The sequence below is a fragment of the Cyclopterus lumpus genome, chromosome 23, assembly GCF_009769545.1.
Source record: "Cyclopterus lumpus isolate fCycLum1 chromosome 23, fCycLum1.pri, whole genome shotgun sequence".
NCBI lineage: Eukaryota > Metazoa > Chordata > Actinopteri > Perciformes > Cyclopteridae > Cyclopterus > Cyclopterus lumpus.
In genome coordinates this window covers 3,615,179-3,641,420 of record NC_046988.1, presented here as the reverse complement: position 1 = coordinate 3,641,420, position 26,242 = coordinate 3,615,179, and the positions used below count along the sequence as shown (strand labels likewise).

At 44.9% G+C, this 26,242-nt stretch overlaps 1 protein-coding gene across 6 annotated transcripts in view; it reads left to right on the top strand.

The window, feature by feature from the left end:
- slc38a4 (solute carrier family 38 member 4) overlaps positions 1-14,739 on the top strand; it is a 28,828-nt gene extending 14,089 nt beyond the window's left edge. For all 6 annotated transcript variants that reach the window (XM_034526320.1, XM_034526324.1, XM_034526322.1 and 3 more), the window contains 12 exons: positions 1,271-1,344; positions 1,821-1,913; positions 2,000-2,081; positions 2,192-2,274; positions 2,782-2,840; positions 3,772-4,032; positions 4,796-4,875; positions 5,008-5,108; positions 5,443-5,567; positions 10,500-10,644; positions 11,229-11,326; positions 11,543-14,739. In XM_034526320.1, coding sequence (XP_034382211.1) covers positions 1,271-1,344; positions 1,821-1,913; positions 2,000-2,081; positions 2,192-2,274; positions 2,782-2,840; positions 3,772-4,032; positions 4,796-4,875; positions 5,008-5,108; positions 5,443-5,567; positions 10,500-10,644; positions 11,229-11,326; positions 11,543-11,647 — 1,306 coding nt within the window. In that variant the 3' untranslated portion in view covers positions 11,648-14,739. The remainder of the gene's footprint in view (positions 1-1,270; positions 1,345-1,820; positions 1,914-1,999; positions 2,082-2,191; positions 2,275-2,781; positions 2,841-3,771; positions 4,033-4,795; positions 4,876-5,007; positions 5,109-5,442; positions 5,568-10,499; positions 10,645-11,228; positions 11,327-11,542) is intronic.
- Positions 14,740-26,242: the final 11,503 nt, after the last annotated feature.

The window sequence follows — 26,242 nt, the reverse complement described above, 5'->3', positions numbered from 1 at the left end:
GAGTACGGACCAGAGAAGCCGAGCGCATTGCCCTTATTCATTATTATTATCATTATGTCGTTTATTACGCCTAAAAAATTGTTGACACCCTCTTCTTAAAATCCAGAATGAAAGCCCCAAAACAATGTACAGGCGTAGTGAAATAACACTGGTTTCAGTTGCACAGACATCCTTATATTAGTATATCTTTTAATACTTTATCTTTTCCGAGCAATTTGACCTAACAAACCTGTCCTGCACACAGATTATGTGGTTGGCTGGGTTTCACCATACTGGGTGGAACCCGGAGGAGGAATGGTACCCATCTGGCCATGTGTGTGATGAGTGAAAACCTTCGCCCTCTATTGTATTTTATAATGATTAATTAGCGCTACGACACTATTGCACACCGGGCAACATGTCATTGATATATTGTATATTTCATGTGACTGGCCCGAAGGCTTCACGTATTCCTCCACACTAGTCATTAAAAACACATAAACGACCACCACTTTAATAGAGTTTTGATGGTTTTATTTCAACTTCACCCGTCTGCGGTGTTCCCGGCCACAGGAAGTGAATGTGTGAAACTTTACAACCAGATTCAGCAGAAGGAAAACTTGGGAGAGGGGCCATAGTTCAAGCACACAAACCCACCTGCAAAGCTTCAGATGCAATACTGACCCAGACTCCACCTCTTATTCCTTCTTGAGAACCCACTTTCGCACCTCATCATGCTGTCAGCTGTGATGACTAAATAATCTGCTTACCCACTCACTACCTGCCATTGAATGAATCCACATTGAATGGGTTTAAATTGAAGGGTCTACTCCCACATCGCTTAGTCGTTACAAAGCGGTGCATTTTGCGTCACTGCGTGCGAGCGAAACACGTGTAGATTAAAACCACCTCACCCCCTGGAATACAGAGCAGCTCTGAGTTCCTCTGCCTCTTTCTCTCATGCAGTATTAGCACTCATGGGTGCCCTTCAACATCCAACACCCCACTGTCACCCTACACCCTTACCCCCCCCCCCCCCCCCGCCTCATGAGCGGAAGCCTCTGCGTCAATTCAGTGGAGAAATATTGCGGTGGCTGCTGAAAAATGAAAGCAGGAAAGGGAATAATAATGAACTCCAGCCATCTTCTGTCAGTCGAGGTAACGCATACATTTCCTGCGCCACCGGCACCGTTGACTCTCCTCTTCTTTCTTTTCCTTCAAGATACCAAAGCTGACTTCATGCACGGGTTGTTTAAATGTTTACGAACATTTGCTTTCCCTCTCTCTGCAGATTCCTCCTCGTCGCTGTGGCCATCCTCTCCTTATATTCTGTACATCTGCTCCTGATGACAGCTAAAGAAGGAGGTGGGTACTTTCCTCTTCAGATTGATCACCAAATTCTGCTGCACAAAATCGTGTTTATTCTTCAGACTTTTCTCCAATCTTTTGCTGCTTTTTTTTGCGAATTGCTATTAATGTTGGCCTCTAAAAGTTATTCAAATGAAACGATGTCTTTGACAATTTATAGACAAGGGGTCACACGCCCAAAAAGAAAAGGTTAGAAACAGTTTGCAACCTCCAGGTCTAAATAGTGCTAAAAAGTGCTTTAAACTTGCATTCACTCTAATGTCCAGCAGGGAGCGACTCTTCTGGTTGCAAAGAGAAGTCAGATTACATAAAAGAAAGAGAAAATGAACCTAACATATAACACTATAATTCTGTATTGGTGCACTTCCTGCTTTTGGCAGCATTAGATTTGGTGACGGTGTAAAATACACCTGTTCCGTATTTCCTGTTACTCCGTGTTCTCCGTGACTAATCCAACTTGTCCGCCGCGGCAGGATCCCTCATCTACGAGAAGCTGGGAGAGAGAGCGTTCGGTTGGCCTGGCAAAATCGCAGCATTCGGATCCATCATCATGCAGAATATTGGAGGTAGGCAGTGCATTTTGCCCGAGCGTCTCAGCCTATATGCGAATGCAACGTGTCAAACCCTAAGCGCTCTCCGTCATGCATTGCAGCCATGTCCAGCTACCTCTTCATCGTGAAGTACGAGCTGCCCGAGGTGATCCGAGCCTTTCTGGGATTGGAAGAAATCTCCGGGTGAGTGTGTGTGTGTGTGTGTGTGTGTGTGTGTGTGTGTGTGTGCGTGTGCGTATGTGTATACAGTCGAGGCCCTGAGCTCCTCTTAACTTCATGTGCTGTGCTTGCAGTGAGTGGTACTTGAACGGGAACTACCTGGTGGTGTTCGTGTCCATCGGAATCATCCTGCCTTTGTCTCTGCTCAAAAATCTGGGTAAGGACTCACTTTGCACCATCGAATTGAATATTGTTCAACTATTTCGCCACATGCTCTGTAAGTCAGATACTTCTAGGCGGGATCCAAGTCACTTCCTGTGGTGTGGATCCATGTCTTTCCCTAAGTTCCCGCAGCTGGCTGTCCCCACCAAGTAATGCAACACTACCGGAGCCCTTAGTCAGCTCTCGCAGTCGGGAGTCACGGTAACGCAACACTGCCATTAATGCCTGCAGTCAGCTGCGACCCCCCCCCCCCCCAGATGTAATTTATGAAAACTAGAGACCGACACGACTGAGCTGGGCCAGCTCCATGATGTTACACACTGAGCCCAATGCACAGGTTATGTCATGAAAACTGTGAGACATAAAGACGCAAATGGAATCAAAGCCATGTGTCTGAAGTTGAATGAACAAATGGCAACAGAAATAACGATGTCGGTGTGCACATTCCTTCCATTTGCATTCGTGGGTATTTTGGAGCTCACCCCTGCTTTCTGCCACACAGGCTACCTGGGCTACACCAGCGGCTTCTCCCTCTGCTGCATGGTCTTCTTCCTGTGTGTGGTAAGTTCAGCTCCCTTAAAGATTTCCAAAAAACATGAGGTCTACCACATTTAGTACGATAAGGAAACGTGCCAACATAGTTCTGATTAGACCGATGTCTGAATTCCTGTCCGTGTCGGAGTGGAATTCTTCAAAATTCCCTCACGCTTGAATCAGGTCGTGTTCACAAGTTTTTTTTTGTCTTTTATTAAGGAGACCTAATAATCTGGGCTGTGCTGAACATTTGTCAGGGGAAGGCACATCAAATCCATTACTACACTAGAATTACTTTGGTTGTCTTTAGCTTGTAACATATTTTATTTAGTTTGTACAGTGGAAATCCAGGATTTCTTGGGGACCAAAACCGCTGCCGTGGCTCGGGCTTGCACAGAAACTTTGAGGCTTCATGTCGGTTCAGGTTTATTTTTTTAATATTTTGGGTCCCATCCTCGCTGTAACCCAATGACTAAATATATAGTATGATAAGAAAACTCACATCTCACAGGGCCGGTTATAACTAACACTGTAACTACTCCCAAACATATTGTTAGATAACTGTCTTTGCATTTGATTATTGTTTATTCAAGTTTAAAAATATTGTACATGCATTTATATAAATGTAAAAATTATATGTAAGCAAATTTGTGGTCTGGAGCTCACCTGCTCACATACCTTTATGTGGTCTGGGGCTCACCTGCACACATACATGCATGTGGTCTGGGGCTCACCTGCACACATACCTTTATGTGGTCTGGAGCTCACCTGCACACATACCTGTATGTGGTCTGGAGCTCACCTGCTCACATACCTGTATGTGGTCTGTGGCTCACCTGCTCAAATACCTTTATGTGGTCTAGGACTTATACACTACCGCCACAACACTAACTCTTGAGAAGTGCATTTTCTGTTCTTTTAAGTGCACCGTTCGTGACTCCACGTTGTCTTTTCCCAGATGATCTACAAGAAGACCCAGCTGCCCTGCCCTCTTCCCTTCTTTTACCACCACTCGTCCAACCTCAGCATGAACGGCTCGGACATGTCGGGGCTGTACTCGCCGCGGAACAGCACGGCGCACATGGATTTCTCCCGCGCCGACGTCTCGCCGGCGGTGCTCGGCAGCCCCGACGCTCACTCCTCCACGGGCGTCCACGTGGAGGCCCGCCCCGAAGACGAGGAGATGTGCACGCCCAAATACTTTGTCTTCAACTCACAGGTGCGGTCGGCGGCAGCCCAACAGATTAGCGCGGGCATTGACACATTTGTCCCACTTGCAGTGTTATGCATGCGGGGGATGGGGTTAAGTCTCAATAGCAAAAGGTTTAAAAGGGCGTGACTCTGAAATGCAGCGTGTTTTGTGAGGCTGTGTCAATTTACACAATGGTTGGTTTACTTTTGAAGCCAGGATTAAGTCTCCTTTTCTCAGGTAAACTGTGAAAGAGGGAGAACGTGGACTCAATGTCCGTCCACGTGAACACTCCACGTTTGTCTAAAACGATTCCAGACACGTGGACTCGAACACATTTCACAACCAATAGAAGCAGAATACCAAGAATAAGCCAAGATATGTTTGGTGAAGGTGAGGGTTGTTTGAGGGTGTGTGGGTGTGTTTAGGGATTTGTGTCTGGGCCCACTTGATCATAAATCGCGATACTAATACCATACGCAGCATTATGTTCTCATTGGGTTAGCTGATTCAGAGAAGTTTTGGTTTTCACATTGTTTGGAAGGGAAGGTAGTCAGTTTATTGTCTTTGAAGAGATGACTACCTGCTTCTTTTGGAGCTTTTAATCACATGCCAGTTGTAGTTTTAGGAGTTCAGGCACAGGATTATGTGTTTTTCTCAGGGTTTTAAAGGGACAGTGTCCCTCTGTGCTTTACTGAGCTTTGGAAACACAGCACTATCTATTGTTAGACGTTTCTTTCTACGTACTGGAAGAATGACATTAAACATTTTCTGCACATTGTTTTCTCCCCAGACGGCGTACACGGTGCCCATCCTGGCCTTCGCCTTCGTCTGCCACCCTGAGGTCCTGCCCATCTACAGTGAGCTTAAAGAGTAAGTAATGTCAGTTGAGAAGAAGCTCAATCTGCATCTAATGATACAAGATTCTCTCTCCTGCAAGTCTCGATCGGATATGTTTTTTAGAAGAGATGTGACGTCTCTAAATGTCCGTGTCGTTTTCCACAGTCGCAGCCGGAAAAAGATGCAGAACGTCTCCAATCTGTCCATCATGATGATGCTCATCATGTACATGATGTCGGCACTGGTTGGCTACCTCACCTTTTACGGTAAGAGCAACACAGCACAAAAGCAGCAGTAGTATGCATACAAAATACAGACACACACGGACAGATAGTTTAACGATATATATCATTGACACACCTGGTCTAGAATATATAAAGCCCTAGTACCAGTGCTTTATGTGTTATTGACCAGGGGAACCGGACCAGCAAAAGGGTCGGAAAGTTGCAGAGTCCTAGCTGTCCACTGGGGGTCATGTTGTCGTGATAAAAGTAGCAGGAGCATCTTCTGCTTACTTTAGCTAGAAAGGAATAGATCACATTACTTTCCCATCGCTTCCGGCTCCCCTTTTTTCACAAAGTATTTTTCTCCTCCCAACAGAAAACGTGGAGGCAGAGTTGCTCCACACCTTCACCAAGGTGTATAAGTTTGACACTATGTTGCTGCTGGTGCGTTTGGCTGTTCTCACTGCCGTCACCCTGACGGTGCCCATCGTGTTGTTCCCTGTGAGTACATCACACACTCATCACTCTTGCTGTCTCTTACCACGCCTTGTAAGTTTGTGTAGCTGGTTGTCTCAGAGGAGGGGAAGCAGAAGATGTTGCTTCTCAGCGTTTCATCTGTCTCAACATTGTTAATTTGAGTCACTGATATAATTTGATTCACGTCAGAGCTGTGCAGACACACTAGTAATTAGGTATCTGGCCGCCGCGCTCCACCCGACGCCAACCAGCTTCTTGTATAAGCTTTCATTCAGGAGCACCTCACTGCCACTTTGGGTCATTCTGCTTACACTGTCTTGTGTTTGCTGCACAGTCAATACTTTTTTTTTTGTTCGGCGTTTTCTGGTACACAGCTTTCTTTTTTCTTCTTTTTCCTGGCAATGTGGTAAGAAAGAAAAGAAAAAGTACGCGCTGTTCGGTTTGGCACTCGACTCGCGACGTCATCTCAGATCCCGGAGCACGCAGGCTGAAGTCGGAAACGGCCACGCCTCTCAATAACACTGACGCACATTTTGAGATCTCAACAGTAAAGCCTTTCTTTCTTTTTTCTTCTTTTTTTTGGCCTGTTTCCCCATTTTCTCTCAAGCTTGGGTCAGAAGTTACCGACTCAGTCACATTCATTTACACATACGTATGCACACTCCTCTTATTTCCCGCCCCATATATGTGCACGGACTAATTTTAGCTTGGCCCTCGTCTGACATGGGGGGAACAAAAATGGCCGCTGGCCAGAGGAAATTGCATGCCTTGTTTTAGCTTCCATTCACACATACGCACACACGCGCACACACAGATTTATGTGAAGACAAGACAAACATCTACTAACATCTCAATCATTTTTGAAGTGGCTGCAAGTGCAGAAGGCGGCCACCAGGGGGCAGCACAGATGTTGATATTCGGTCACAGGAGATGTGCTGACAGAGAATGATGCAGCAAGGACTGCATGTTATGGCTGGACACTGATACATAGTTACAGAGTATACATATGCACTTATCTGAGCTGGCTCATATCCAAACAAACATTGTTTCATTGTAGCCATACAGCTGATAGTTCTCCCCCATATCTCTCTAACACACACACACACACACACACACAGGGACACACACACACACACACACTGTGGCAGATACTGCTGTTCTTTCAGTATGCGGGGGTGTGAAGGGGGGGGATCTCTCTGCAGTGGAAGTTTACAGGCTCAGAGTGGACAGTGGAAAAACCCTCACTCTTCAGGAAGATAGAGAGGCGGAGCCAGTGAGACTGGGGTAAGCCTGCATCAAGGGGGGTGGGTGGGGGAAGGGAGGGGGGGATAAACACAAACCAGAGTCGGTTCAATTTGTATTTAGTGGCTTGTGCAGAATCCTCTAAATACAAATAAGAGTTGATAGAAATCTGCATGTGGATCTGAATATCAAAGATAGTGAAGAACAATCCCGTGATTGTCTGACGGCAGCTGTGGAAGAATACATAAATCCCATCGGATAATATTAGAGACTTGCACAAAGATGAATTGTGTAAAATGTTTCCTTTTTTAATGTTTTTAATTTATAAAGGGACATCTATCAAAATTGTACAGGATTACCCAGTTTTCATATGTGGCACGTTTAAGCAACATGGTATGAAAGTTAAAACAGATTACTAATATTTGTGCCTTTTTGACTTCCAGATGATACTTTGATGAAATATCGAACAGGCAAACCCATAGTTAGTCTGGTGTAACCTTCTGTTCTTTTCTCGCTACAAACTTATTCTCGAGTGTTAGAATGTGGAAGCTCGATACCCAGCTGGTTTCCAATGGCCCTCGCAATGAATGCATTGCTACTATAATTGAAATGCAGAAGGGGGAGCAGAGGTAGAGGGAGGAAGACCGAGATAACAGAGGGGATACACATTTGATAAGGACGGAGAAACACAAGACAGAAATGGGGTGAGGCAAAGCAGCTGTGGTGAACGTCGGTTAGGGAAAGAAAAAGGCAGGAACGCAGTGAGGGGTTCGAATCCCACTGCAGCCGCTTACAACAGGAACAATGTCAGGCAAATGTGTGGTGTTATAAACTGGGTTGGCTTCTACCTGCATGGATGACAGTAATGTGAAATGTCTGACCTTCGCTAATGCCGTTCATGAAGTGTAATAAAGTTGATTTCAGGCCCCAATTTCTGATTAGAAATGTCGGGCATGTTTCATTCACCGACCGTCGCCATCCACGCAGTGAATTAAACGTCGTTGCGGCAACGTGGTCGAAAGACTGCCGACCTTGGACGCACGTGAGGCCTCGGATCAAAAGAACCACTCTGCCAACTTTCCGCTTGACATTTGAGAATCTCGCCTTGAATCCTCCTGACCTTCATATTGCGATGGAAATGCTGCCTAGCTTCAGCTCGAGAGATTAACATTCGCTTTGTCTGCCGCTGTCCTTGGAACTTCTCCATGAGATAGGAGTGTGAGTGTGTGTGTGTGGGGGAGTGTACGTTTCGAGATATGTGTTGAGGTGTGTGTGTGTGTGTGTGTGCAGTCACGTGAAGGATGGATGCTAACAGAGGCCAGATCGCACAGGGCTTTGCAGGATCCAGTACATAATGAAAGGGCTTTATGTGGAGTCAAACATGCCCCAGTTCTCAGGCTCCAGCTGAAGATTGAAACCATGGGAGACAGCCGCCAACAAGCCGAATAACAGCGCCACCGCCACCTTGTTGTCCCTCCACCTCGTAGTAACATTTCAGACCGTAGCGCTAGGTGGCTGGTTTCTCCTGACTTACTTTTTACTTTAGGATAGACGATAAACTTGCCTTTCTGTCGGGTCGGTGGACAAAAAAGTTTTCCACACAACACCAGTAATTACATCACCATTTCAAACATGGCGATACAAGTTTAGCTTGTTAATTACATAATAATAACTAGCTTGCGTGTGATTAGCAGCAGCAGCGGCCTGCGTTAGCTTAAACGTCCCTCGTTAGCTTAAACGTCCCTCGTTAGCTTAAATGTGTGAAGGGCATTTAGACAATGAAAGTTTGTAGTCAACTGCAACAGTGTTGTTGGTCTTCCAATAATAATAATAACACTTTGCAGATCAGTTATAATCATTACCCATAAACAAGTGGGGGTTGATTAAAAAATGATTAAAACACATTTTGGGTTGCCAGGTTGGGGAAAATACAGTTTTTAGGTTTTTTCTCCTCTATATAACAATGAATGGGTCTAACTTTTAACATCAATTCTGAAGTTAGAAATATTAATAATATTAATATACATTCATAAGTTTTCACTTTCTCAGTCCACTGGTCCCCATGCACTGCAGCTGTCATCCACAATGTCAGAGGATATTATTGTTCTTTCTTTCTTGTTTGTGTAGTTTCAAGTAGCTATTCGGGGTTGATTGTTTACCATTTTACTGAAAAGGGGACTCTTCCGCATCTAGTTTCATTTCACACCCAGCATCTGTTATATTTAACCGCTGTCACACAGTGTCCGCTGCTTTCGCTTTAAAAAATACTCGAGCACCTCCATGCGTGCACAACACTTGACTTAACATAATCCTTGTTTGCAGCAAAGGGTTTGTTTTTAGCCGCGTCTTTTTGCAGAGCAAGCTTACATAGCTATGATTGAAGTCTCAGGTTTGTTGCTGACCGGCTGAACCCAGTTGTGGCTGACGACCAGTGCATCCCCAGACTGTGTGTGCAGGCCTCCGACAGGTAAAGAGCCAGGAGCCAAAATAGTGTGCAAATATCACACAGTGAACTCCAAAGGCTTTGCGCCAGGTAACAGTCGGGTGCTGAATAGTTTGGGGCCTCGGAAAGAAATGCCGCGTCCAGGCTCTAGTTTTCCAAGCCAGGCCTGATTATGCAACAACGCGTGGGAGGAGGGGGCATGTTTGTAGAATATGAGGAGGGATGCAGCCAAACTTATGTCAATATCTCCCGTACCAAATTCTGTGGAGACACTTTTTTGGGGAGTGGATAGTGAAGCGCAGTAGCCATCCAGATGCCTCCTCACAGTCACGACGGAGGTCACTCGGTTCAATCTGACGGGGCAGAAAATCCAGTTAATGTGATTTATGTTTTTTCCACTGTGCCATGATAACTGGATGTAAATCTTGTGCTTAAGTCCGCCTTGAAAGGTTACAAAGACGGCATGTGGTGTTCCACCAGCTCTGGAATGCACATGCTTCGTCCTGTTCAAGTTAACGCAAGAAAACAAAAGTTATTTTCACTTAAACTCCATTTGCGTCTCTTATTTCATTCTCCACATACATGTGTCGGCCAGAGCTGTAATTAAATGTAGTGTCATGGCGACTGGTGGCCCTCATCTGCCTTAATGTGGAACTAGTAAGTAAAAGAGGAAGGACGTTTTTTTTTTTTTAAACCTGCAAGTGACACTAGTTGTTTCTAAAACCCTCCTCCCCCCTGCAAGCAACCCTGCCCTCTTCTCTCTGCCGGCTGATGCAATCCCATGCTACCGTTACGCCGTGGGAGATAATCCCCCGTGGCTTTTTGAATGAGCGCCATAAGCTCCGCCCCTTGTAACCTTCCCCCTCGGTGGCCTGCGAGCCCACGAAGCCGCAGGTTTCACCTGATACCCGCGACCTTTCACCCACTGGAGGCTTGAATAAGGCTGCCTGTGGCTCAGCAGCACCAGGCGTCTTAGCTGGGATCTCCTGGTTCACACACACACGCACACACACACACACACCTCGTAGCACTTGACACACTTTAGTCAGTGGCCAAGTTTGGGAATCAGCCTCGGGCACAGGCCGGCAGACTGTCGTTGTTGGTGTTGTTTGTTTCTTTGTCTTTAATAGTTTATGTTATAATGATTTAATAATGATTTTCATTTTGCAAACCAAACTAATACCTTTTAAGTCACACGTTGCACATTCCCCTGATCTCAGTCACTTTATAAGCCAGAGACTTCAATATCAATACTTTGCGCCCCCCTCCAGATCCGCTCCTCCATCACCACGCTGCTGTTCAGCGGGCGAGAGTTCAGCTGGATTCGCCACTTGCTGATTGCCGCCGCCATCCTGGCCTTCAACAACATCTTGGTCATCTTCGTGCCCACCATCAGGGACATCTTCGGCTTCATCGGTGAGTCTTTGATGTACACAAAAGGATCTGTGGAACAGTTTTTCTTTTCAAATAAAACGAAAAAGATGTCACAATATGGTGAGAAGGATTTGGTTTCCAGACATCAAATATGAGTGATATACAGTATGTGGTATATATAAATAAATAGGAATGATGTAAGAAGAAATCAGGCCGTTCTGGGCCCAATGAGCACTTTTAGGTCAGGGGTTGTTTTGTGAAGTAAAGATGTTGGAAGTACAGAAGCTTAAAGTGCCGGGTGACGTCATCTATGAAGTGTCCTTTGTGACTACTGGATCAAAACACTCACGTTCTCGCTGCCAACACACGGAAACACTAAAGATTGCGAATACATAACCACGTCCTTCTGACGTTAAGCGTTTTCACACAAATGCCTCAAAGCTAAAAAAAAAAAGCAAGTTCTCCATCCATCGTGTATAACTATTTATTTTCAATTGCTTATAGTGAAGATTAATATGTATTTTTTTTTCCTGTACTCCTTAAACAATTTAAAAAAAAGGTTACATCAATATCTAATATTTTAAAGGAAAACTACAATTTTCTGAATTACTCTCTTTTTTTCACAGGTTCCTCTGCAGCCACGATGCTCATCTTCATCCTACCTGCTGCCTTTTACATCCGCCTGGTAAAGTCAGTGCCATTTCGCTCCCCGCAGAAGATCGGAGTAAGTGTGATGACACACACACACACACACACACTCTCTCTCACTCTCACTCTCAGCGTCTTTCTCAATGTATCATTTTCCTCACTCTTTGCCTCATGCAGCAGATAACACTTTCAAAACTTGACTCGTCAGAAATTTCTACAGCCCCCCCCTTGCTGTAAATCATCACACATTGTAACCCCTCCTCCTTCTCTCTTCATGTCTGTCTCCCCTCAGGCGGCTGTCTTCCTGGTTGTGGGAGTCATCTTCATGATTGGCAGCCTGTCACTCATCGTCCTCGACTGGATCCACAACCCCCCAGGCTCCAGCGGTGGCCACTAAGCCCCTTCTTCCCTCCTTAGATTCACATTTAACAGTGCACCCTGTTCCCTACCCGCCTCAGCTGGTCCAACATCTGGGAACGGGGTTCCTCAGTGGTTCCCTTCCCTTGGCCAAATCATAAATGTCAATTATAAACATATGAACATAATGTGCCGGGTTAAGGCGTCTTCAGTTTGCTCCCCGGAGAATATAACTGGAGACTTTTTCGTTCGGTTTGTCCTTTTTTTTTTTTTTGCTGTAAAGTTCTGGATGACACAGCATAAACATAAGAATCAAAATCTAGAGAGGGGAAAACAAGACTGGTTTAATGTGCCACCAACAGGGTGAAATCATTGTCATCTTCCTTAATATTTCCAGCTGTGAGGAGAAGGAACAAACACATACTGTACAGCCCCCCCCCGAAGCAGATCTGTGAACTGCGGTTTCTGCAGGGCTGGAAAGACAATGCGAGTCCCTCAGTCCTCTGTGTACTTGAAGGAGACAATCGGAGTTGGAGTGTGTCGTCCTCCATGAAACAAGGAGCACTTCTAGCATTACGTTTCACTTTGTGTGTAGAGCTAGCACACACACGCACGCACACACACACACACACACACACACACACACACACACACACACACACGCACGCACGCACGTAGGCTTGGTGAAAACACATCCACGCCTGTATTTTCCGGCTCATCTCAAAACGGCAAAAGGTAAATCAATAATTCAGTTAAATCGTTTTACAACTTTTATTCAGGAAAGTTTGTTTGTTAACAATCAGAATCTTCTCCAAAGTCTTTATGCACAGTCAGTATTAATGTCACAGAGGGATCTGAACAGAAAGATAAACATAATTAAGTTTGTCGCCCCAAAAAAAAAGGGTTTGACAAAATATCACAATTTGCTTAATTTTCCATTCAGGTTTTCATGAAGTGAACATTTTCAACATGCAGTAGAAACACCTGCTGAAATTATTTATTTGGCCTTTCATATCCGGCCATAAGTTGTTATTTTTGATAAATAATCGGCAAACATTTGTACGAAAAACTATTTAAATATATACAGTTTACATAAATACAATTGGGCGATTCTAAAGTGAATTAAATTCAACCAAGATCCAAATGTGAAAGAGCTCATTCAAAATCAGTTCGCAAAATCAAGATGCTAAGATTGTAGTAAACAAGTTGTGCCATACTATCCTTATGCCTTCTGAAAGAAAACCCTTACTCTCTCCAAATGTAATGTAAAGAGACGCCTTATTTTATATTTGATTAAAAAATATATATATTTTGATGGATAACGTTTAGTTTAACTGTTTAAGGAAATTCCGATCGTGTGTTATTTCGCTATAAATACATGGGTCACTTCATCTGTTTTGCAGACAAAACCAAGGTAAAATTATTAATCTCAGTGAACCGATTATCACGTAGTAACATCATTTCAGTATTCACATAATCAATAATCAGATCAAACTTGCAACAGTGAATAGTTATTCTTTTAAATTGTGCCTTTGCATTGTTCTCAAATTGGCTTCTGATACTCGTTCCTTTTCGGGAAATTATTCAAGACAACACCAAAACCTCATTTCACCTCGTCTCCGAAGCCGCTACCTGTCACCAACACATCTACCCAAAGTGGATAACAATTATAGATCCTTTGCGGATCTACGAACATGAAACAAATTGATATTTCAAATGAAATAGTGTATTATGTGCATGTCTTTGGATTACAAACATAGTCTTTTTGGACATATGTATATGCTCTGTAAATAATTGTTATTTTATGGTACACTGACACTCATTGTGAGTGGGTTGTTGGGGGATTCTGCATTGCAAGTCTTCTGCAATCCAGTTTGTTTTAGTATATAAATATATATAACGTGTATTAGAATTGTTTTTTTCTCCTGCTGTACGACAGTAGTTTTTTTTTCTTCTTTATTTGAAGCTTGTATATTTGTAGAAAATTTGGTTTCTATATATCCATTTTCATGTTCTAATGTTAACTCCTCATATCTGGATGAATTAATCACTTTATAACATGCTTTTCCCAGAAGTTTTAGAAACCTTGCGATGAGTGTCTGTAGCTGATTGGCTCCTGCTGACCAACACTGGGTTGATATCACAGCCACAAGTACACAGTATTGCTGTTTTTCTGAAAAACAATGCAAAACGAGATTATCCAAAGTATTTTGTGACCACACTACAGGAAGGTTCTTGAAAGAGCTCATGGCTCTTCTGCTATGTATCGCGTGGCACATACACTAACGTGCAGACGTCATTCTATGATAACTCGCGGTTGAATACCTCTTCCACAGGATAAAAAAATGAAATGAAAGAACCTTCTGTGTTTCATACATAGTGGCTTATCATACTGTGGCTTATGATGTGGATCTCCGCTATCATAGAAACAAACATTTCAACCCCGCATGTCTTATATCCGTGAAGTTACTTGAACTAGAGCTTTCCACAGCCTGATAAGTCAGCAAGCTTCATGACCGAAGGGGTCCACGCAGCCCTTCAGGACCTGCTATGAATGTTCAATAATGGATTGTTCCCAGTTTAACAATCTGGTTCACTCGCTTTTATTTTTTCTTTATGAATGATTAGCGGTCACTTCATTAGCATCCTGCCGTCAATTGGCATATTCTGCCCGTCAGCGGTCAACAGCTTCAGGTTGAGTTTGGTCTTTTTTAAAGTGCTCATTTGACAAAAGACTAAAGGCGGCACGTTTTTATTGGAATGCTCCCAGCACCACCCTTTAGTATCTCAGGTATTCGGTCTGGATGAATATTTCTTTGTCTTTTGGACAAATCTCTTCGTCCTCTTTAGCATGATTGAGCCAAGCTGTACAGTGTTGCCATATTTTGTGCCGGCATAGATGAGAAGTCGTCTCGTGGATCTTTTAAAGCAGACAAGTCCACAGCTAAATTAGTCAGCGATCAGAAAAGAGCCGTAGAGAACCACCTGCCCTTTTTCCAATGGACCTCTATCCGTGGAGAAACACTGGCCGAACATTCAGAATTGTAATTTTACCCAAACAAAAGGGGATGTTTTTTGTATCAGTGATGCTGTATCAATATGATGAACAATAAAAATGTGAATTGAAAAGTTTGTTTGTTTAGTTTTTAATTTTTCTTGCTTTACTTTTTTTTTTAGCTTGTAATGTTCCCCGGTGATCAAAACAAGAGGTTGGGGAAATGAGTTAGGTGACCTTTTCTTTGCAGACACTTGCCTTGACGATATGGAGGACCAGAGAGCCTTAAACATGTTTTTTTAAAGCAAATAGATTTCAGAACAGGTTAGGTTCAGGAGACAAGATACAAACAGAAGTGTGCAGTGCAGCTAAGGTGGGTTATTATCCTGTTTTATTATTGACTTTAGGCAATAATTTACATGAAAGAAATGTCAAGAATATTTGTCTATCGTTACCAAGATGTGGTCACTGGATCTTTTCATTGTCCCCTATTCTATTTTCATATGTTCAGCACTGTATTCAATATCACTTGTCAGCACAAGTATTAGTATTTCTTCATGTAGACTCTGTTTTTAAAAACCAAATTCAGCATTTCACAACATTCATTGATACAACAGGCCTGCAGTTACGAGTTGTATTTACAGAGTGAGATATCCGTTAATAATGTGATTGTAAAATGCCATATATACGCTGCTGAGTATATCATATGTATATCATATGTTCATATGTACGACGAGAGCAACGTGTAACCGGAGTCAGATTCCATGTATGTGTACACACACACATGGCCGATAAAGCTGATTCTGAGCACCTTTTTATTATTTCTGGTCACACAAATCACAAATGAAGAGGTGTGCAAAGTGCCACGGTCGTCCTGGTGGTTAAGCTTGAAGCGTGTTTGAGGACGTTTGGACACGCTGCTCATCGGGGTCTCGTGTTCCGGTCCCCAGCAATCTGAGTTTTCATTAAGACGGATGAGAAAGTACGTTGCGTAACAACGGTTACATAGACATGATACGGCTGAGGCTTTGACCTCTGGATGGTCACCTGCTGTCTCTTCTCTTGACCTCCCTGCGTCGTCCTCCACGCTCCGGACCTCTTCTTATCACCTCAACACTCACACAGAACTGTTCAATTGGTATATGGTTCTTTTTCATATTGAAAAGAATATTGAAAAAAGATCTCCAGCATGCATGGCTGTGGTCAGTGTGTTGTTAAAGGTAAATTAACCAGATCTAATGGGCAGGCGTCTGAATAGCACCACATTTCTCCGCGTCATTATAACGCATTCAAGGCTTTTCACGTGTCATTTTTACCGTGACACGTTGTGTTTATCCAACAAAACTACGGTCAGGTATAGGCAAAACAAAACCACTTAGTTAGGTTGAGGAAAATCATCCACCTGACTTTATTATTATTATTATTATTGTTATAGTGTTATTAGTCGTATAAATAGGCGCACATGTTTATGATATAATAATATGATGTTCTTTTACATACTTATTTATTTCATTTGCTATCCTTTCACATAGCTCTGTTCTCCCATCCACTGACTTGATGTTGTTGGCGGGCCTGTACTCACTGTTCTTGTTGTCCTCTTATTGTTCTGTTTATGTATTGTCTTTTGTATATAATAAAATATACAAATGAATAAAATCTGGAAAATCATCACGGTTGGTCTTAAAATAAGTCAAATATGTAAGAAAACAACAAAACGCGTCACAAGCCTCACTAACTTAAAAAAACCAACCCACAACACCGTGGAACACCGGTACTAACACCGGTCTCCTGATTACAAGTCCTGTTACTGTTTTGACTTGTTGGATTCTCATCTACCGTAACACGGGATGAAGAGAGTAGAGTGTTCCACCCATGCGTGACTCATGGTTCACAACAATTTGACATTTAATCATAGGCATTGTGGGTCGAGCTATGTGAAGATAATCACTGAGAACATTAACTGAAAAATGTAATAAAATAACACTCCCATGAAAATGATCCAAACCAACCTGCTTGTTGCTTGTGAGTTTGGTTGAACGAAGACACTCCGGTGACACCGTTCCCGTCTTCTTCCTGTTTCAATGTTTCATGATGCCCTCTTTCTTCTCTCTCTCTCTCTCTCTCTCTCTCTCTCTCTCTCTCTCTCTCTCTCTCTCTCTCTCTCTCTCTCTCTCACTAAGTGCCCTCCTCTCTCCCTCCGCTATGCTTCTTCACCTCTGCATCTGTGCAACACACCCTCACCTTTCCCCAACCGCCCTTCCCTCCCTGTGTTTTCCCCTGCTCTATCTTCCCTGTATGAGGATTAGCCGTGCCGCTAGTGGGGTGCATTCCAGGAATACGGCTACCGTTAATAACCTTCTATCTGTGTGGGAAAAAGCCTCGGCAGCAGCAGCAATCTGCAGAGATGTTGAGTCAAACCAGCCAGCCGTGGGTCACATAGTATTCACTGGAAAACTCTTAAGAGCGCTTGGATTAGCCTGGTTTGATTTACCACAGAGAGACAAAACATGGGGGGAAAAATGGAAAGCGGATAATAAAAAGGTTCTCACTGCATCGAGCCAACAAACAGTCCGGCACCCTGTAGAACCACACGGAGACATTGTTCCATCATAAGATACAACCTCATCAGTGACCTTACGACGTAGTCAGAGTGATGTTTCCCTTGATGCTAAGCTAAGCTAACCAGCTTCATATTCACCATGATACATGGGAGAGGCATCAATCTTCTTATCTCCCAAAATGTCAACCCATTCCTTTAACAGGAAAGCAACAAATAGCGCCTTCTGTAGTCTATCATCTAAAATAATGGCCCCTCTGACGGTGACCTTTTCCATCCTTCAAAGAAAAAAGACACAAATCTGGCAAAGACAGATTATTTTTATAGAAAGACAGACATTTGATATCATCTGCTGCACCTAAAATAATGCTAAAGCCAAAAATGTGCTTGTGAAAATCATAACAGTGTCGGTGCTAAGCCCGTCACGGGGAAGAAGGCGAAGGACGCTGGTTAATATACTGTTACGTAACACAGAATGGACCTGTACTTGTTCCAACCACTCAGTGCGCTTTGACACTATATGACATCATCCACCCATTCACACACTGATGGGAGGAGCTACGGTTCCACCTGCACATCAGGACTAACTAACATTCACACACCGTAGTCACAGCTACGGGTGCAATGTGGGGTTGAGTGTCTTGCCCAAATCTACATCGACATGGGCTAGCGGAGCCGGGGATCGAACAGCCGATCCTTTGATTGAAGGACAACCGTGCGCAACACTGAGCCACAGTCGCCCCAAGAATGAATTTCCATAACAGCTCGGTGGAGCTCTCTCGGGACGAGAGCATGTGTGTGTGTGTGTGTGTGTGCTGTTGGACTGGTGTCATGTCTGTGAGATGGCTCTGGTTGACGTTATTCTGCTCAGGCCGCTGGTTACAGCTCATGGCCTCGCCCTGCCTCTGTCAAAGGGTCACACGTGGCGGGTCACCCAAACACACACACACACACACGCACAAACACACACGCACACACACGCACAAACACACACACACACACACACACATTCAGCGGAACACAGACTCATAAAACCGCCGCAAAAAAAGGTTTCAATGTGCCAATCAGCGCAGCGGGTTTGTGATGTTTCGGTCATGTGATCAGCCTTCAGGGTTTATGCACCTCCTACACGCACACACACACACACACACACACACAGCAGTTTAACGTCACACAGCAGTCCTTGTCACGCCCAAAGGAAGGAGGATGTAAACAAAACAAAACACAACGATGACGGTTATAATAGTTTACTGACAATACGTCCTTTTAAAATGGTTCAATTACTTAAAATAATTGTCACATTTTAAAAGCCCCCAATCTTACGGAGAAATTATGTCCGACATTCAAGAACCCACAGAGCTTCTTCTGGTAAAAGGCGTTTTAAAGTTTTAGAATTTCCATCTTTGTGTGCGCTACAAAGACATTTTAAACTATATTATTATTTTCATAAGCATGCAAGGTTTAAAAAAAGGATTATTTGAGCAATGAATGTACTATAAATAAAGGTTTTTATAAAATCAATAAAGTAATTGTTCTGGATCACTGGCTTTTGTACAGTTTCTTTTTGATCGCAGGCTCAGTCTCTGTTCATTTATTGACATCATTGATTACAACGTTAGTTCCAGTTATCTTTGTTGTCTGTATTTATTGCCAGAACATAAACAGCTAAAAACTCTTCTAACTTTTCAACTTCATATTTTGCATCATTTTTCTATGTGCAATTAGCTTCCTTTATTTATCCGCTGATGAAGACCGTGGGATACGCTCGAAAGCTTCAGAACAAGTGTGTAAGTCGTACTTTAGCAGAGATTATTTAACAGTCTGCAACTTAGAGAACAAACTCAAACTCAGTTTGATTCGGTGCGTCTTACTGGAAGGCGCTGTGTGCCGAGGTGGCAAAGATGGCGACGCGGTGATAAAAACCACGTTCTGGTGCGAGAGGGCCGCCTCCCCAGCCAAAGCCACACAACCCAACAGAGAGCGTGGTCTTGATTCTGACCTCTCGGGACAACTTGGTCGATAGCGTTAGGAGTGGAACAGTGCAGCAGGTCATGGGGGGGTCAAAACAGCACAAATACAAATCTACAACCTTCCTCAAAAGGTAACACGTCTATCTCAGTTTTAAAAAAGACAGAAAAGAAGCTCTGACCGACGAGGTCCTTCTCCGCTTTCATCAGCTCCGTGCTCGTCTCCCATTGTGTTGGAAAATAAAATCTCATTGGCCGAGAAGGAGCTTTTGTGACCACCGTGTACTTCTTTGGTGTGTGCTATTTTAGTAGGTATTAAACTGAGCAGTCAAAGACTCCATTTATCCCTCGCCAGCAGGCGAAGCTGGGAGACCATTGCCTCTCACCCAATCGCTCCAGTTGGTTTTTCTCCCCCTGGGAGCATATCACACCGTTTCCAAGAATATGCAGAACGTTTGTTTTGTTTTCAAGCACGGAGCTCCAACCCTGCAGTTTCATATGTCCGTGTGAAACAAACGAAACACGTATACAGCATGGTCCTGGTCCTGGTCCTGGTCCAAAGCCCCCCCCCACCCATCCCTGTATGTTCATGGAGTGGCATTCAACATTTACTAATAATTCAAACAGGATTAAAAAGAAATGTATTTCTCTCTTGCCGTTGACTGCGATACATATTTTCTCTGAAATAAATTGACGGACCAAAAGGGGAGGGACTTTGCCTCTCGATGAAATCCTTTCAGCCTCTTTGGAACTTGATAGCTTCATTTTTTCCTCAACAGAACTCCGTCGCGGGGTCCCTCAAGGGTCAATCCTGGGCCCTCTTTTCTTTACTTCTTATTAGTAGATGGTGATGTTAGCATGCTGGTGTTAGCATGCTGGTGTTAGCATGCTGACGTGAGCATGTAGCTCAAAGCACCCCGAGTAGCCTCAAGCTACACAGACCTGCTAGCATAGCTATAGACTCTTGAACGTGTTTACATACTAAGTCAATATGTTAAACTAATTTTATTTCAATATTATCTCACACTAATTTGTTAATTGTTTTTATCTCATCTACTTTGTGACTATATTAAGAAACCTGCTATACAAATTTGGTGTAATATTGCTATATTATTTGGTCTTTGGTCAGTTGTTGCAATAAGGATATTGTACAGCTAATCGGTCAGTACTGCAATAACCCCTTGATATTTCACAACACTATCTTAGATCTAAACGTTGAAACAGTGAAAGTGATGGCATCCCTGTGATCACTTCCTGAAGATAAGATAAGATCCCACACTGTCGTCGTGTTTGGTTCATCCATCCAACCATCCATTATCACCCGCTTATCCGGGGTCGGGTCGCGGTGGCAGCAGGTTCAGCAGGCCGACCCAGGCTTCCCTCTCACCCGCAGCACTTTCCAGCTCATTCTGGGGGATCCCGAGGCGTTCCAAGGCCAGCCGGGAGATATAATCCCTCCAGCGTGTCCTCGGTCTTCCCCGGGGCCTCCTACCAGTTGGACGTGCCCGGAAAACCTCTAATGGGAGGCTTCCAGGAGGCATCCTGACTAGATGCCCGAACCACCTCAGCTGACTCCTTTCGACACGAAGGAGCAGCGACTCGACTCCAAGCTCCCCCCTGATGTCCGAGCTCCTTACCCTATCTCTAAGGCTGAGCCCGGCCACCCTACGGAGGAAGCTCATTTCGGCCGCTTGTATCCGAGATCTCGTTCTTTCGGTCACGACCCAGAGTTCGTGACCATAGGTGAGGGTTGGAACGTAGACCGACCAGTAAATGGAGAGCTTTGCCTTCCGGCTCAGCTCCCTCTTCACTAAGACGGACCGGTACAGCGCCTGTTTTACTGCTGCAGCCGCACCGATCCGCCTGTCGATCTCCCGCTCCACCTTACCCTCACTCGTGAACAAGACCCCGAGATACTTGAACTCCTTCGCTTGGGCAGTTTGCCCCCACCTGGAGGGAGCAATCCGCCGGTTTCCGGCAGAGCACCATGGCCTCAGATTTGGAGGTGCTAACTCTCATCCCTGCCACTTCGCACTCGGCTGCAAAACGCCCCAGTGAATGCTGGAGGTCACGGTCCGAGGAGGCAAACAGGACCACATCATCCGCAAACAGCAGAGAGGTGATCCCGAGACTCCCGAACCGGATCCTCTCCGCCCCCTGGCTGCGCCTACATATCCTGTACGTGAAGGTCACGAACAGGACCGGTGATAAAGGGCAGCCCTGGCGGAGGCCAACACGCACCGGGAACGTGTCTGACTTACTACCGAGGAGACGAACACAGCTCCTACTGCAGGCGTACAGAGACCGGATTGCCCGTGCCAACGGGTCCGGCACCCCATACTCCCGCAGCACCCCCCACAAAAACCTTAGCCACCTCTGCCAGGGATATGGGTGAATCCACCCCAAAGTCTTCCGGCGCTGCCCCTCTTCCGGCGCTGCCCCAGGACATGTTGGCCGGGTTTAGGAGTTCCTCAAAGTGCTCTTTCCACCGCCCGACGATGTCCCCAGTCCGGGTCAGCAGTTCCCCCCCCCTGCTGAGAACAGCCTGGGGTAGACCCTGCTTTCCCTTCCTGAGCCGTCGGATGGTTTGCCAGAACTTCCTTGAGGCCAACCGAAAGTCCTTCTCCATGGCCTCCCCGAACTCCTCCCATGCCCGAGTTTTAGCCTCCGCGACCATCGCCGCTGCAGCCCTTTTGGCCCGCCGGTACCCGTCAGCTGCTTCAGGAGACCCCTGGGCCAGCCAGGCCCGAAAGGCCTCCTTCAGTTTGACGGCTTCCCTCACCCCCGGTGTCCACCACCGGGTTCTAGGGTTGCCGCCACGACAGGCACCGATGACCTTCCGGCCACAGCCCCGAGCAGCCGCGTCCACAATAGAGGCTTTGAACAAGGTCTACTCGGATTCCATGTCCCCAGCCTCCCTCGGGATTTGTGAGAAGTTCTTCCGGAGGTGGGAGTTGAAGACCTCCCGGACAGGATCCTCTGCCAGACGTTCCCAGTTCACCCTCACTACACGTTTGGGCTTGCCAGGTCTCTCTAGCCGAGTCCCCCGCCATCTGATCCAACTCACCACCAGGTGGTGATCAGTTGACAGCTCTGCTCCTCTCTTCACCCGAGTGTCCAAGACATACGGCCGCAGATCAGATGATACGATTACAAAGTCGATCATTGATCTCCGGCCTAAGGTGTTCTGGTACCAGGTACACTTATGAGCCACCTTATGTTCGAACATGGTGTTTGTTATGGACAAACTGTGGCTAGCACAGAAGTCCAACAACAAAACACCATTCGGGTTCAGATCGGGCAAGCCGTTCCTCCCAATCACGCCCCGCCAGGTTTCTCTGTCATTGCCCACGTGAGCGTTGAAGTCTCCCAGGAGAACTATGGAGTCGGCAGGCGGCGCCCTTTCCAGGACCCCTCCCACCGACTCCAAGAAGGCCGGATACTCCGAAATGCTGTTCGGTGCATAAGCACAAACAACAGTCAGAGCCTTACTCCCCGCAACCCGTAGGCGCAGGGAGGCGACCCTCTCGTTCCCCGGGGAAAACTCCAACACCCGGCACCTCTCACCCTGGGCAACTCCAGAAAAGGACAAAGTCCAACCCTTCTCCAGGAGCTTGGTTCCAGAGCCCATGTTGTGCGTGGAGGTGAGCCCAACTATATCTAGCTGGAACCGCTCCACCTCCTGCACCAGCTCCGGCTCTTTCCCCGCTAGTGAGGTGACGTTCCACGTCCCTAGAGCTAGTCTATGCTGCCGGCGATCGGCCCGCCCAGGTCTCCCGCCTGGCCCACCGCCCGGTCTACATAGCACCCGACCCCGATAATTCTCCCTGCGGGTGGTGGGTCCACAGGGTGATTGCTGCTCCATGTTGTTCTTTCGGGCTGAGCCCGACCGGGCCCCATGGGCGAAAGCCCGGCGACCAGACGCTCGCCGACGAGCTCCCCTCCTGGGTCTGGCTCCGGGAGGGTGCCCCGGTTTCCCTTGTCCGGGCAAGGTGGCTACAATCCGTGGGCTGCTTATCATCAGGGTTTGTTGAACCGCTCTTAGTCTGGGCTCTCCCCCGTGTTTGGTTCATACAATGTTTAAATTCCAGTGACATGCCAAACAAATGATGAGACATCTTGTGCTGCAACGTACCCGTTTTGAACAGATGGATCAGGTCAATGGTCACTGCTAGAGGAATTAAGAATTGCCGTCATTCACAGCATGAATGTGCAAAGATATATCATGAATAAATAGTGTTGTAAGCCACTTATTTCCTTGTTCTTTATTGTTGTTCTTTTTATTGGACTGTTGTGAGAGTTATTTCACAAGAAATGGGCTGCAGTGCATCGACATGTAAAGACATGAATCACCAGTTGAAGAGGAAAATAAAGGCCACTTCCATGGGTGGTGTTTGGAGATGCAATCAAATGGGAGCATTCTGCTCAAACATTTTCTCAAAGGAGAGGGTGGAGTTGAGCAAACAAGGCTTGGTTCAAATAGTGTCAGACACATTTTTACCCTAATTTACATTCCTTCCTAATGCCCAATGTGGCAACACCCCCCAGTGTGGGAAAAGGTACAACAAACACACACGTGTGAAAATAGTGTCTGAACCAGGATCTGTTTTACCAGTAGACTGTAGACAAGAATGCTGGTTCCCTTCTTTTAAAATGCTAAATCTATTGTTAATTAAGTATTGCACTTCAGTAAAAGTTGTACGTGAGTATGTTTATACTCAGGTCATATACATTTCCAGTTGTCATTAGGTTTTTGCTGAATCAAACATTCTCCTTCACATCTTACTCAGCAGATTACAAAGACAAAGTTTGGATGTTGTGCATTAGATTTTCTTTTATATTTATGTAGTAATCTAAAAAACATACATGTCCTTTTTGTCAATTTGAACTTTAAAAGGCCTGTGTTTTATCTTGTATGTATTTATTTAAAGTCTTATATAGCTATTTAATGTCTATTTACCGTGTTGCTGCTGAACGGACTAAATGAGTGAACTTACTTACTTTCGTTATCTTTTTACAATGACAATAAACATCCTTATCCTTCTGAAGCTGTGACCTCTCCCATCTTCAATCATTTTTTTTTAGAGTTCTTGAGAGATTTTGGCCTTCTCCAGACATTGTTGGATATTTTAGAAATGTGTGGTGGCAAGAGAACAGAGACCATATTAAATACCCTCGAGGCAAAAACAATATCTCTAAAACCTTCAGAAAGGGAGACGGATTTGGAAGAATGTACAGTTGTCATTTAAAAAGGCTTAGTCTTGTTATTTTTATGAAAGAGACTGTCACAGCCAGAAGGAAATATGTAAGTTAATGTACAAGCTGGGTCAAGAAACCCAGACGCGGTCGGTATGGCATTCATAATGTAAATCCACGGAGTGACAGAGCCTCGGATGGTGCTTTATTGAAACAAAAATCTCCTTCAGGTGATTCAGTTCTCTGATAACCAATCATGACACGGCACAAAAAAAAAAAATTTAGGGTGGAGACCGGAGAACAATGGGCACCAGTATGTTCCTGTTTTGTGTCGTGTTTAAGAGTCGCGGAAAAAGATAGGCTTTCATTTTGGTGCTCTGTGCAATGGCGTTTCTGCAGCGTCTTCCCTGGGTAGCCCACAATGCATTGTGCCATGGGGCGTTTGATAAAAGGGGGCTCAGCAAAACAGGTCTGGTTGGGAAAAGCCTGTCTTGAATGAAGCTTTAAAAAACCATATGGTTTGGAGCTAATGCGAGCCGTCTGGACTTTGAAAGCTGAGATCTGAGACGTCAAGCACCGATCACGTTAACGACAGACATGTTAAGACAAGACTGCAATGTTCGAGGCCACAAAGCGACACATATCAAACACGACGTGGAGAGTTTAAAAACAGCAAAAGAGAACGTTTGGCAGCAAAGGGGAGCAAATGGTTCAAATCTTTTTTCTTTATGGTTCAAAATGGTGTTCATCAGCTTTATTTTAACTGCAGTGCATCCAAACGCACAAAGCGTTGACTAGAATTCTGAAAGAGACATGAGCCTGTGACGAAATGTGAGAAACTTGACAGGAACTGCAGGTTCCCAGTGCACGTGGCTGGTAAATTAGTGTAGCAAGTTAGGAGCAAGAGAATTTCCTGAAAATATGCACAACTCACTGGCTGAACTAACAATCTGAGTAACAGGCCGAGTGTCTAATGCACTGGTGCAGTCTGTAGGCCTCACCTGGCTGGGCGTGGCTACTCTGAGGGAAGGCTCCTTGTGATCAGTGGCAGGATGTTTACTTAGCGTCTAAATAGGAAAGTTCTTCCAATTTTACAAAGGGGGGGACTTTTGTTTGCATGCTAAAGACAGCTTGTTAATGATATGAAGAGCATTATCCATTCCACCAACAGCATGTAGTCAGTGCACACTTTAATCATGACATTCGGTGGTGAAAACAACGGGTCGAAAAGTTAATCTTTCATTAAAATACCGTTCTCTTCAGTCTGACTTATTCTTTAAATGCTGTTATGTATACAAAGGAATGCTTAAACTCAATGCGCCTCTTGAGTATTTGCAGTGTTTTTACCCGGATGACTGTATGGGTGCAAACAGGCGTTCCAGACATTATGCTCGTCATCGTGCCGAGATAGTTATTCTTTTAACAAAGATGATGACGTGATAGAAATGTGACAGAAACAGACAATAAACAGACAAGAAAAGTAAATAGTCTTCTGGCTCCATCAATAAATAGAGCTGTCAATCAATAAGGGAAACAAGTTGTCTCGTATTACATTTCACTGTTTGACTGAGGATTACATAAAAAGATAAAGACCAGTCGGCTTTACTGGTGCGGCCATGATGCACCAGTAACTCTGAGAAGTGAGCACAGCAACAAATCAAGTTGTCAACGACCAGCTGCTAAATGTTGCGTATTTGAAAGAAACTGTCCTTAAAGTTGATTCATAACCTAAAATGTAGTAATTTGTACATCAAACTAATGTTTCCGTGCCGTGCAGACCTTCATCACAGCTCTTTGTTTAAGTGACAACGATTGGACAATTTATAGCTTTGGCTCCTCCCTTGCTCATCGTCACCGTGCAGCCGAAAGTAGGGATTGCAATGACAGGCATTGGAAACAAGTATTATTAAATCAACATAT